Consider the following 13886-nt stretch of genomic DNA (forward strand, 5'->3'; position numbering starts at 1 on the left):
TCTACTGCCACTTAGGCACATCTGGAGATGCCCCCAAGGACAGGACCAGGACAGACATAGGTTGTGGGGGTCGCTCCACACATGCTTCCTTTGTGTGCTTACAGCTTTTGGCAGTTATCTTCAGCAGGGTCTCGTGCTTGACAGGCAGGCACTGTACCAGTGAGCTACATCTCCAGCCCAATAAGGTTTTAAAAAATATTTTTACATATTTTTAAAAATATGTAAAATTTATCTCTAGGTTCATTTAATTTACAGTCGTCCCCCCGTCCCCCCCCCCCCCCCCGTGCTCCAGGGGAGGAAGGCTCTGTAGGGATCCATTATGAAAACTATTTCAAGAAAAATTTTACGGTGAGTCTATACACAATTTGATGGATACTACCTAAAAACATTTGTACCAAAGATGTTAACTACAAAGAAAAATACTTAACTTTCCATATTATTCAAAGCAGAATGAAGAGTACAATTGGACAGAACCACTGAAGCATGGATGCCAAGGTAGGCATCTCTCTTAAAGTTGTTGATACCCTATTGGAATACTTTAATTTACAGTAAACATTTGCAGAAGGGGCAAGGCACAAAAAATGCAAAAACTCAACAGAAAAAAGGGTAAGTTAAACATATACAAAGACAATTCACAAATGTGCAATCAAGTAGCTAACCCACATCCACACAGGCTGGCCCCTGAGAGCCTCTTGTCACCCATTAGTCTGGCAAGACCCATAGCTCTGAAGAAGCATGCTCTGCCCATGATCCAGCCCACACATTTCTGCAGGACAGTTCTATCCTCTGGTGGCAGAGCAAACTGCAGCCCATTTTTGGAAAATACTAATACCATCTATTAAAGTTAAAAATATACATGACCTGGGTCCAGGGATTTAAGTTCAGTGGTTCTGCCACCTGCCTCGCAAGCACAAGGTCCCGAGTTTGATCCCCAGTACCAAAAAAAAAAAAAATGATCTTTACCTCAGCAATCTCACTTCAGAAAGTCATTCTACAGGAATACAAGCAGCAGCACACAGTCATAATCCGAATAAATAGATAACTAAACATTACATTATTGGAAGAAAACAGAAGTAATGATGATGCTTGGTAGTTTGAAATCATAGCTGCATTCTGGGATTGGTCAAAGTCATGTCCATGTCCAGAAAGAGGGGAGAGCCATCCTGCCCGAGTCTTGAACTTTTCTGTTTATGCCAACCCTGGCTCACACCACTTGTGCAGGGTCACACAGGCCAGAGCTTATGGACATGGTCTGAGTTCTTGCCCAGCTCTTAAAGACACTGGGAAACATGCCAGGGCCCACTTGTAGCCCAGGGCAGAGCTAATGCTACTTCAGCCTCTGGGTTGCTGTGTGTGGGCAACTCCCAGGGAAGGCATGGATGCTCTCAGAAAGGAAAAAGGGAATGGACAGTTGACCACAGGCCAACCACGGTAATTTTTCTATAGCATTAATACTCACTGCATGAAACCACCAGGCTCCTCATTTAAGCCCGCAGGATGTCCTTTGGCTATGCATGTGGTGGTGAGCAGGGCCTCAACTCAGGTGGACAACTAACTTGAGCTCATGCAGAGGAGGAAGGAAGGGCAGACATGGCTGCTCAGGAAGGACCCCTCTCTTGTAGGGCAGCACTGATTCTGCCACCAAATGCCTTCTGATCCTGTCATGTCTTGCATCCTACGTACTCCCTGAAAAAAGTGTCACTACGTCTCCCCTACAAGTTGCTCTGAATGTGTGGGACCACAGCGAGATGGCCCAGGACAACATGCCAAGACTTGGATGGCATGGCAGGGAGGGTCAGCACAGCCCTATGGGGCTGTCTTCTTCTGGGCACCCCAGAACTGTCTCTCTCTGGACCACCCTGATGGCATCTGGGGGAGCTGAGGGCTTGTGCACGATGCGCCACAGACTAAATCAATGATTTCTCTACTTTTAGTTTTGGAACTCAACACAAGATAGAAAGCTAACCAAAAGAGAATCAGTAAGTGGGAGAGTGTTTCCACAAACTGGGAGTCATTGTTTCAGCCAGGCTGCTCGACATGAATTCAGGACTAAGCAGAGCCTTTAATGCTACATGTCCTCACTGCAGGTACCTAAACAGGTACCTAAGCAGGTACCCCTCAACAGGATGAGACAACTTAAAACTGAAAACAACTTCAGATGCCGGCTGCTGCCAGCAAAGGAAGCTCTCTGGTGGCACAATATACCTGAAGGAGGTGGGCTCCCTGTGGACAGACAGGGAACTGGGGGGCCCTGGCACACCCATTCTGATGAGCTTTCCAGTGTTGGAATCATAGATTCGGACCTCAGGGCCAGGCTGGGCCTTGGGATGGATGGGTGTCGGGTGGAGTAAGGCTGTTGGAATCACGTTCTGCCTGTCAGGAAAAGCTGCTGGGCTGTTCTCCCTGTTGGATGGAGAAAGCAAGGGTCATGAGAATGGCACTGGGAACAATGTGGGGTGCGGGGACACTGATAGGGATACGGGGGCAGGGATATAGGGAAAACTGGATTTAGGAACGCAGGGACACCAGGACAAAGACGGGAGGATGTGCTCAGGACAACCAGTGACTGTCATTGCCCAAGTACATCAGCCAAAAGCTCCCTCAGTTCCTGACTGAGCTGCACAGATGGAAAAAGGGCACTTCCAAATACCAGGACAGGACAATGCACAGAGTAACACAATGGTGCACAATGCAGAGAAACAGTGATTTCTCAATTACCAGCACCTACCAAACCTGCTGAGCAGAGCTGGACCTCCCTGGGAACTTGCCTCCCACTGGGCTGAGGCACTCACCTCTGCTGAATGCTTCCTTTCTTTTATCCTCAGTTACTCTGACATCTACCTGAGCCTAACCCTGATACAACAGCCAGATTGCTAACAAAGACCAGAGCTATTCTCAACAAAGATAAGTATTCCTATGCTTTTTACTTTCTCAACATATCTCTCTCCTCAATAATACATAAAAGATAGGAATTTCCATTTTTTTCTCCTACACCTTCTCCTTTGAGTACATAATTTTGCACATTTACCCCAAAGCTTCTACCCTACCACCCTCTCTTTGTTCTAAGATCTGTAATAACCTCCCTCTTTGTCCTGGGATCTTTCATTCATGTAATATTCCCCAGTGCTAAAAAACCATGCAAACTAAGATTCATTATTAAGAGCCATACTATATTTTGTTGAAATAAAGAAAAATACAGTCCTCCATCTTCTCAGGTGTTAATGGCACATGTACACTGTAAGCTCATCTTTGATTTTACAGGCAGTCACAAGGTCAGTTTGCTGAGGGAAAGGGGGAACAGCAGGGTGCCTAGAATGTACCATGCCCGCATGAGTACGAAGCCTTGGTGGCTAGGTGGTATGGATCCCATATAGACACCCTAGGCCTCAGTTTCCCATAAAGCAGGGCTGTCAAGGAAAGGAAATGGAGCACATACATGAAGGCCTGCCTGCTGTGGTCAGGGCCCCAAAGGACCCATCATCACAACCAGATGCCTACTCATGCCAGGGTGGCTCAGAGAGCTGGAGCCACCCAGGGAGGAAGCACTGTGGCATAGACAAGGACCACACAGCATGGATCTGAGGGCAGAGGCTCCCACCTGTGTGCCCGGGTGTCGTCATCAGTGAGGGGGAAGAGCTGCTCCTCCACCTTGTCCCAGCGCTCCAGGCAGCTCCACAGCCAGTCGGGGCTGACCACATGCAAGTGCCTGCACTCCTGTGCCTGGCGCACCTTCTCTGTGCCTGCAGAGACCACATGTCAGACTGCTCCTGCACCAGGGGAGGGGGCGCCCAAGACACAGAGCCGGGGCAGACAGGGAGGGGGCTCCAGGGAGCTGTGGGGGGGCCATGCGCCACCCTTCAGCACAGAGCCAAGAGGTCAGGTTCCCAGAGTATACCTACTTTCATTGCCATCTTCAGGGACCAAAACCCACCAGTGTGATTTCTGTACCTAATCACTTGCCATTATTTTAAATTGTCCCTGTAGATACCACTCGAACCCCACCCACCAGGGCTGTCTCTCACCTGGACCCCAAGCCACTTTGTAGCTGGATCCATCAGCAGGTCCTGCCAATTCTTCTTCAACTGACTTACACCTGTCCTGTTCCCTCCAGCCCCATTGTACCACAGGACCTGTGGGTTTTGTGGCCCTACTTCTGCCCCTGGCCTGGCCGTGTCCTCCACTCCTCACCAGTTTCACCTTCTGCCCTTTCTGTACACCCTCAGGGACCTGAGGTGATAACTTTCCCTAGCTCCCTAGCCCCCAGGTGAGCTCTTTTCCACTTACCTCCTTCCTGGTAGCTCCCTGTTTAGGCTCCAGCTGACCTTGCCCTGTCACAGGATCTTGAAATACACACTCTGTACCCTTCACAGTGATCCCTGTGACATGAAGTGCCCAGTCATACCCTGGTCAGCTAAGTCTTTGGGAGAGTCATTTTCCTTCAGAGGCACAATCCCTCCACAGTGAGAGGAAGCTATGTCCTAGCTATCTCATGTAAGATCATGAACACAAAAGCAAAAAGAAATGACAGCAACTCTTGTCTTTGTCACCAAGCAGGTGTCCACAACCTTCAGCACCAGGCAAGGTGAGAAGAGGGTCAGTACTGGGTAGTTGCTGGACTTCAGAGGTATACACGAAAGTGACTCCAGGAGATACCTCGCCTGTACTGTCTCCATGTTCAGGGCAGAAAGTACCTCACGGTGGGGGGTTGGGGGGGTGGGGTGGCTGTGGAGAGCGAAGGGTTGAAACAACCCTGAAAGACTCCTAAGCCCCTTGAGATTCTTGAGTCAGATAAGATCATAATGAGGAAGGATATGAAACTGGTACAAAAACAAAGATGTTGACTGTCTGCTAGACAAGAAAGCAACATTCCCCGAATTGTAAAGATATGTTTGACCTTTTCTTTGTAAAAATAATTAGTCACAAGATCATGAGGGGAGGAGGGGAGGGAGGCTGTGGGTAATGAAGGAGGATATATAAAAGGCTCAATAAAGTGGGAAGGAGAAGGCCCTTCCTCTCCTCTCCTTTTCTTTCCTCTCGAATTGGTGTTGTCTGTCTTAATCCTCAACCCTCTCCTTGGGTACTGTTTGACTAGTGACGGCTGGCTCCGTCAGGTGGCTGAAAGATTGGGTTTTCTCCTGAGACAGAGGATTTGGCTGGGCTCAAAGCGCCTGCTTCTGACCTTGTAGTACACCTCAAGATGGATCCCTTCCAGTGCCCTGTATTCAAATTACCCTTTATTCAAATGCTTTACTGATTATGTGACATAGACTGGAAGCCCAGAGTCACCCAAGACTATGTTGGCCCTCACTGAGACTGGCCAAGAGATTACTTACCTGACACTACTACGCTGATGATCCTGGAGGTCAAAGCAAATATTTGGAAGCCCTAATTCATTAACTGTAATCACAGGAGAAATAACAGGGCAAACAGAACCTCAAGTGGATGGGGAATCTTTATCCGGGAAAAATTAAAATTGCTTATGAGGAGCATTTTTTAAAAATAATGATTTTTGGGGGGATCAGACTCAGGACCTTGCACTTTTGAGGCAGGCAATGGCACCACTGAGCTAAATCCCCCAACCAGTAATGAATTTTTTTAAGCAACTGGGAACAATCATTCCTTCAAGGCTCACCCATTACTGAAGCATTGTTTTACTTGACAGATAACAGACACACGAGGATTTTACTGAAAGAGGTGACCGACTATACCCTCTGCTTTTCTATCTATAGCAAATTAATTCTTTTTACTCCGGTTGAAATGCTGCATTCGCTTTTCTTTTTTTTGTACTAGGGATCGAACTCAGGACCTTGCACTTGTGAAGTTGGCGGTGGAACCACTGAGCTAAATCCCCAGCCCTGCATTTGCTTTTCTAACTCAGAGGGTTAGTCCATCTTTTACCTGCCAAACTGAGGCCCTGACTACTCTTCAATCTTAATTTCTCCAGTATAACACTAACACTGAGTCTCCTGGTCCATCTGAAACTCCTGGAAAAGGTTCTAACCCAAGACAGCAAGTGGAAGTGAACACACATGTGCACTCAATAAGCACACATGAGGCATATACAACACACATGGACCAAGAATTTCACCAAAAGATAGTCATCAATCTATTCTTAAAAGGCCATGGTTCTAGTCTCAAGGACAGGGACCACTGCTGGTCATCTGTGTTCCTAACGACAAAGGCACAGAAGGGGGGTTACTTACCAGCCCGTGCTGCGATCACGTGGGTAGCCCTGTCAGGGGCATCAGGGCTCAGCACCAGTTGGGTCAGGACCTTGGCACCTAGGGCTGTGGCATGGTAGTGCTCCCGAGTCTTCTCTACTGGGAAGTTCGTTGGGTGTAGGCCACTGAATATCACAGTCACGCCTGCCAGCACCTTACTCTTGAGCTCAGGAACTATCTTCCGTATATCGGGAGCTTCCTCGAGCTCCTTGTTGAGGTACCTGTCATATTTTGTGTAATAATCAGTGTGCACACGCACGAGGATCTCCTCAAGGTGTACCAGGTGGTCATCGTCGTCTGTGTCCTCCTCTTCCTCCTCTACGCTCTGGTCCAAGGACTCGCCTGCAGTGATGCCTGACTGCTCACTGTTCTGTGACTCCGTCTCGGCCTCCTTCTTGTCCACACAGCCGTTGCCCAGGCCACAGAGGCCATCCCGCTCACCCTCCTCCTGCACGTCCAGGTCTGGCCCTTTGTCGTGCGCAGGGACTCCAGCCCCAGACTCTCCGAGGGGCCCAGCTCCTGCAAGTTTTCCTCTGCTCATATCAGGGGTGCCTCCCTGCTGAGGTATTCTTGTCCCATCTGGGGTGGCTGGAGCCTTCTCCCGGGCTCTCTTCTCCTTACTCTCCCCATCAGAGGTGGAAGAGGACTTCTGACCTTCTGACTCACTACTCTCACTGTCACTGGACAAGTCGAAATCCAAATCTGTGCCAGAGGTCCCCTGAGGGGGCTGTGCCCCTGGTGAGCTCTCACCACCCTGTTCACAAGTCGCCTGGGACTCGGGAATATCTGCCAGCACACAACTGCTGGGGCTGATGGAGGAGGGGGCCCGGGCAGGGGGCCAGGAGTCCCTCTCATCCGCCTTATCAGAAGCCCCTGGCACAACCTCACCACCATTTAGTTCCCGAGTGGGTTTCCCAAGGCCATTGTTCTGCTCCACCCCAGGAATGTGTCTGCCTTCCTCGGGGTCTTTCACAGATGGAACTTGTTCCAAGACATCGGCATCTTTAGAAGAATGATTTACTAAACATGTATACAAAAGAAAAAGTTACTGTTACCTAATGTTAAACGACTTACAAAACTACAGCAACATAGTTCTCCACTAAAGTTTGCATTACTCATCCTCTAAACTGGCCTTGGGAAACTTGACGCCCAGACAGTAAGCACCCTTTGCTTTTACAACCCCGGCAGGCTGACTTGCCAAGTTTGTCCAGGTGATGTTTCCATCACACTTTTGCAAGAAGGCCCTTGGGCCCTATTTTTTCCTTGCCTTGACATCTAAGTTCCATTTTAGTGACTGCAGCAGTAATTGTTTGGCTCAAAATATTTTGTTTTTAAACTAAAGATTATCAGAAACAAAACGAAAACTTTTAAATTTCCCTGGGTCAGACTTGGGCTCATGTTTGCCTGACAGATGCATACTTCCCTACAGGCTCCAGGCAGGCACAGCCCAAGTCCCTGTGTGTCGGGAGCAATGCTACATAATTTTAGGGAAAAATCATTTGATTAGCCTAGTTCTCCTGCCTACAGCCGAGCTATGGAATTCTGAGACATAACTCCACTTTGGCCTCCGGTCACAACTGAGACCTCAATGACTCCGTGATGCCTTGATGCTCCAGGACAAGAAACATCCTGGGAGCTAAAAACATCCTGGGAGGAACAAACATCTACTCAGTTTCTCGTTGTTCTTGGATTGTTACATCTTATTTACGCAGGATGTAAGGAACTCTCTGCAAGTCATTTGTTACATTTGTTTTTCCCGATGTACGGTGAGCTGGAGGCTTTCTTTGATGCCCAGAACAGCACTGATCAAAACTAAAGTTCAGCTTCTTCTCAGTCTCATTTTTCTACCTTTCCTGTAATTCACTGTGTGCTGCCGTGGCTCACAAGGAGACTAGGACTCACTGCAGAGGTTCTAGTAACGTCCCCTTCCCCTGTCCCCTACACCTGTGTTCTGAGGACAATTCTTAGAAAAGGAGCCATTGCATTTCACACTGAGCTCCCAACTAAGGAAGGAGGCAGCCCATTCCTGTGGTTGTGGCTGTTTAAGGAAAACGGGAATGAAATGTGGAATTCATGCGCATTTAGCCTTTCAGTATTAAATAAACCCAACTAAGTTTAAGTACAAATAAACAAAATGAATCTTGAATTTATGACAGCCAAAACAGATACAAGAAATAAAAGCTAAACATTGAATCAAAACACTAATTATTTCTTTTTCAATTGTTAGAAACAAGATCACCCACCTTTCTTTCTCATCTGAGATTCCCGGGACCCAGGGGGTGCGTTCATATCACCTGTGCCTGGGAAGTACACATATTTCTTCACAGTTATTAGGTTGGGGGCAAACTTCCAGACATCCTCTCGGTCATCAATAATGCAAACCATTGAGTCTCCACAAGGAAAGAGATTTCTAAAAGTAAAAATGTGCAATTTATACAAGATGTTAATCACAATATTGTAATAATCTTTTATTTGTCGAAGCAGAATAGTTTAGGAGTCTCATACACATGTATTGAGGAGTGAGCAAATTCATCAGAAAGATGCAAACTATAATGAAGGGCTTTTATTTAGCTCATATTTAAACTCTTTCAGAGAGGAACATTAAAATAATTATACTTCTCTCCATTATTTCTGATTCTCCTTAAAAAAAGGTCAGCAAACTTTTTCTGAGTCAGATAATAAATATTTTAGGATTTGTCAGCCACAGAGTCATAATATCCCTATGAAATCTTGTGAACAAATGGGTCTGGTCAAGTTCAATAATACTTTATTTACAAACACACCCAGACAGTCCAAAGGCCAGGAAAACAGGTCCAACTGCATAGCTGGCACTTCCTGAGTAGAAGTATAGCTGTATCTGTGCAAGCCACAGCACCTATCGGCTGTGCTTCTCTGAGACTGTTCTCTTTCAAGCTGAACATTCTTATCTTCAAGTAGTTTTCCCCACTAATAAAATCAGTAACACTATCTCTTCTTTTGCCTTCATTCATCTGCTCACTCTGATTCTAACTAGTTAAGAGGTCTATTTCTGAAATAAATACCTCAGATTCTCTTCTTAGTTAATGTATTTTTTTTTGGTACCAGGGATCGAACTTGGGTCCTGGTGGTTGCAGGGCAGGCGGTGGAACCACTGAGCTAAATCCCCAGCCCTCTTCTTAGTTAATATTAACTTGCACAGGTCTCAAAACTCTGTGGACCCCCAATCTAGAAAAACGAAACTTTAGAAGAGAGTGCCTGCATGAGCTAAAAACCAATTCAAAGCTGCTGTTGCCCAAGTCTTGTTACGAATTAGTACCATGAAAATATGTTGTACTTGATACAATGTGAGCATCATGGTGACAGCTCTTTCTCAGTGGAAACTGGGAGATTCTTTGTATAGAGTGAGTAAGAAATTAGAGGATATAAAACAGCCCTTCAAGGAGGAGAGGGGAAGAGTCAGTCTTGTCATAAAAACTTAGACTACATACTAGGAAGGGGAAGAGAGCTGATGGAAAGGAAGAAGTAGAAACAGCCAGAAATATGGACTGTATGATCATTTAATTTAGGATTTTTATAAATTAGTAGGATGAACAGCATGTGAGCTTAGAAATTATGCTAGTGCTGGTGTCTTTACATTTAAACTCTAGGCTCAGAAACAGCTGAGCTTAGGTGCAGCCAAGCTCTGGCTCAGTCAATATGGCTGTAATACTGCTTCAAACATGTCAAAAGCCCCCTCCCTAGGCCACTCTAGCCTGGGTTTCAGCTCCAAGAGTGTAGTCCCCAAGTCGGCCGGAGCCCCAGGTATTCTATACATATTTAAAAGAAAGAAGGCAACGACTTTACAACTGGACTATTGTGGGAGATTCACTCATGCTCTTTGCCTCTGCCTTTGAGTTTCAACAAGAGGCCGCTGAAATCTAAGGCCTCACTGCCCAGGCCTGATTGGTGAAGTTAAAGGTGCAGAAGGTAAAACAGATGCAAAGGCAAGTGCCACTGTGGAAGCTGTGCTGTCCACACAAGCTTGGGCAGGATGAGTACACCACCTCCCCTGGCCGAAGAAACATTGGGAGAAGAGCTTTGTGAGTGCTCGGGCAGGGTTGAGGGGGTAGGGAGGGCATGGAGTACAGATGGATAACCCACTGGTTTGAGGTCTAAGCACCTGGAGCATGAACCATGTAGGAGGAGAGAGTCTGGGTTAGAAAAAAAGCTTTCTATATATTAACTAAATTTTGATGGTGCTGGGGATTGAACCTGAGGCTTCATATGTAGTAGGCAGAAAGACAAAATTTTTAAGTATACTGAGAGTAGCAGTGAAAACTAGAGAGGCAAGGTCAAATTCTTAGAAAACGTTATATACAGAATTATCACTCTAATTCTCAAAATGCAATTTTTGGAGTGGGAAGTAAACAGTGAACTGTCTTAGTGATGAACTCATGAACATACTTAAGGTTTCCTGTTTTAGAAAACGGGTCAATACATTCATCCCGTGATAATATTCGATGAGAAAAAAGCTTCTTTTCAGGGTCTAAAAAGCCTGTAAAAAGAAAACAGAATAAAGATTGTACCTCTGAGATGCATTATGACCACCAAGTACACAGTTCCACTGCCACTGTTTCTGCACAGCAGCAGACCTGTGCACAACTCTCATGCACACCTCATGCCCTTTCCAGCAAAGACCCACTCACTTAGGCTTTTTATCTTTACTGCTGCTTGGAACTTGTCAAACTGAATCACAGTTATGTCTATGATGACCTTAATTTGAAACAATTTGTAATAGGCTGAATTGCCTAAGCTAAACAGCTAAAATAAAATTATACAAGGCACTTATTCAATAGAGCAAGAAAATCATCATTCTGTCTCAGTAAATGATACCCGTGATTCTTCACTTTACATGGACTGGGTGTTATATTGCATTAGTTTGCATCATGCCCAATACAACCTTCCCTAACATGAGGTTGGTGGTACACTGATCTTAGATGTAATTTAAGACATTTAATAAGTTAACAGATAAAACATTATGAAGGCTTTTTTTCCCCCTCAAACTCATTTCCCCTTATCTGCAGGGGATATATGGTTCCAGGACCCTGTGTGGATGCCTAAACCCTTAAACCGTACATATACCATGTTTCTTCCTAAACACACTTACCTATTCTAATGTTTAACTTATAAATTAGGCACTGTTAAGATAAACAATGGCAATAATAAAATCAAACTGTAACAATATACTGTAATAAAATAGGTGATTATGGTCTTTCTCAAAATATCTTATTATAGCCAGGCATGGTGGCACACACCTGAAATCCCAGCACTGAGAGGTTTGGGCAGGAGGAGCACAAGTTCAAGCCCAACCTGGCAGTTTAGCAAGACACTGTCTTAAATTCAAAAAGAGGACTGGGAATGGAGCTCAGTGTAAAGGCCCTAGGTTCAATCCCCATTACCACAAAACAAAACAAGGCCAAACCCCACCCCCCTCATTCTGTACTATTCTCCCTTCTTCTGATGATGATGAGGAGGAGGAGGATGAGATGACACTGAAAGGGAGCACTTTTAGCTTTTCTCTGGCATATCTGATTGCCACTACTTTTACTTTTGGGTCAATCTCGGTGATCCAAGACACAGGGTGGGAAGTATATACATCATGGCTATGCCAGACAAAGGGATAATACACATCCCAGAAAGGAAAAGTGTAAGATTTTGTGACACCAGTTAGAATGGCACACAATTTAAAACACATGAACTGCTGATTTCTGGAATTTTATATTTAATATTTTCAGACCTCTGGCGACCAACAGTAAATGAAACCACATGAGTCAGTACAGTAATCTCCTTTTTACAGAAAGAAAAACTGTACATAATGGAGGACTATGGAACTGACTCACACACAGTGAAGTTAAAATACATAGGAAAGTCAGTCCAATTACTTCCTACTATTATACACCCTATTTTAGGGCTGGCAAATTTACGCACAATCAAGAAAACTTGCCTGATACAATCAGCTGAGAATAATAATGTTTTTTATACTACATACTAACCAGCTAGCCATATTAAGGTATCTGCTTGTACTATACTGGACATCCTACATTTTGTAAGGCACTTACTGTGAGTTTACTTTTTAAAAATTAATTCTCAAAAGAGATTGAAATTCTCAAAAATGATAAGTATATCTACTTGAACTCGGTAAAGGTAATAAAACAATGCTATCTGCAAAACAACATCTTCCATTTCAGAAATGACTACTGTAACAAGTCAGGTAGATATTTCTTGGGATTACCTTTGTTCTGGGCTTCCTGATCTATAAATTAAATTCCTCTGAATTTAAAGCCTACTGAATTATCCTAATAAAGTTATAAAGTTTTAAATTTAATTACAAGTGTCCATTGTATGGAATCATTTTTAAAAAATAAGTTACCTCGGGCTGGGGTTTTAGCTCAGTGGTTTCGCCGCCTGCTGCGCAAGCGCAAGGACCCGAGTTCGATCCCCGGTACCAAAAAAAAAAAAAAAAGTTACCTCTACTTAATTTACAAGAACCCTAGAATATATAATAAAAGTATTAGTTTGTAGTAGACATACTAAATGAAAATATTTTCAGATAATTTATTTGGATGGTAAAATATACTGGAGGTATTAAGTTTAATGTGAGTAGAACAATTTAATTTTGCCAGCCAAATAAAAAATTTAGAGGGAAATACACTATAATCACAAAGTCTCAAGAAGAAATGCTTCCATCACACATTACAGAGGGGGTTGAAAGCACCAATCAAACACAAACTGGGAACAGGAAGTTACTATTTTTTTTTTTTTTTGGTACTGGGGATCAAACTCGGGACCTTGTGCTTGTGAGGCAGGTGGCAGAACCACTGAGCTAAATCCCCGGCTCGGGAACAGGAAGTTAATGTACTAGAAGGCATAAGACAACCTGTCTCTTGGCTAGCATTCATGAGGTAAACAAACAAAAAGAGCAAATGGACAATTGTCTCTCTAGCCAAGAGCTTTAGTGCTATTATAACCTCAGCCTTATTTTGGTTTTAGTTTTCTAAGTTGCTCAGGCTGCCTTTGGACTTGTGATCCTCCTTCCAACCCTACCCCCAAGCTGCGAGTACAGGTGGTGTGATACATCACCCAGCCAACATTTGCTCTTACAGAAGAAATGGGTATCACTATAAAAACTGAAGCCACCCAATGGCTAGACCTAAAATTTGGTACTAAAATAGTCTCTAGAATAAGGGAAATGAAAAATATCCCAAACTAAGTATGTCTATGCTAATTATACTGAAAGTACACATTCTATGCAAATAGTAACTTGGAAAACTAAAGGTATGATAAAAGAGGAAGCCTAATAGTCACCTTTGTGAAAAATGTTCTCACTTGTAAATAAGCAATCTGACCTAGATAATGTTCATGATACCTCCCAGCTGTAAAATGCTCTGATCATCAACTTCTTAAATCCCAACTCAGCCAAGCATCAAAGGCCCACCTTTTCTGTGCCTTGCTTGGAGCCATTCTGGACCAGCCTGCAAAGCAGGTCTTCTGAGGCCCAAATCCTCTGGATGTGTATGCTCTGGTGGGCAGCCATAAAACACAATCCTTCTTGAGTGCTGCTGGATATGGTGTGCTGGTATTCTGGGGGAGATTTTTACATCTATATTCACAGGGATATGCGTCTGCAGGCTTCTTGTTATATCATTG

The 13886-nt window shown here is 44.6% G+C and overlaps 1 protein-coding gene across 7 annotated transcripts in view; it reads right to left on the minus strand.

Moving 5' to 3' along the window:
- Window positions 1-13886, minus strand: part of Ctdp1 (CTD phosphatase 1) — a 102339-nt gene that overhangs the window by 57506 nt on the left and 30947 nt on the right. For all 7 annotated transcript variants that reach the window (XR_015443018.1, XM_087190925.1, XM_004861915.4 and 4 more), the window contains exons 6-10: window positions 10644-10734; window positions 8465-8631; window positions 6204-7241; window positions 3599-3740; window positions 2206-2403 (exon numbers count right to left, since the gene is read on the minus strand). Coding sequence is in view for 6 of the 7 variants with exons in the window: in XM_087190925.1 (XP_087047051.1) it covers window positions 2206-2403; window positions 3599-3740; window positions 6204-7241; window positions 8465-8631; window positions 10644-10734 (1636 nt within the window). In the remaining variant the exon portion in view is untranslated. The remainder of the gene's footprint in view (window positions 1-2205; window positions 2404-3598; window positions 3741-6203; window positions 7242-8464; window positions 8632-10643; window positions 10735-13886) is intronic.

Source organism: Heterocephalus glaber, unplaced genomic scaffold, assembly GCF_053883595.1.
Source record: "Heterocephalus glaber isolate CG9 unplaced genomic scaffold, H.glaber_assembly_v1.0 deba00000331, whole genome shotgun sequence".
Classification (NCBI taxonomy): domain Eukaryota; kingdom Metazoa; phylum Chordata; class Mammalia; order Rodentia; family Bathyergidae; genus Heterocephalus; species Heterocephalus glaber.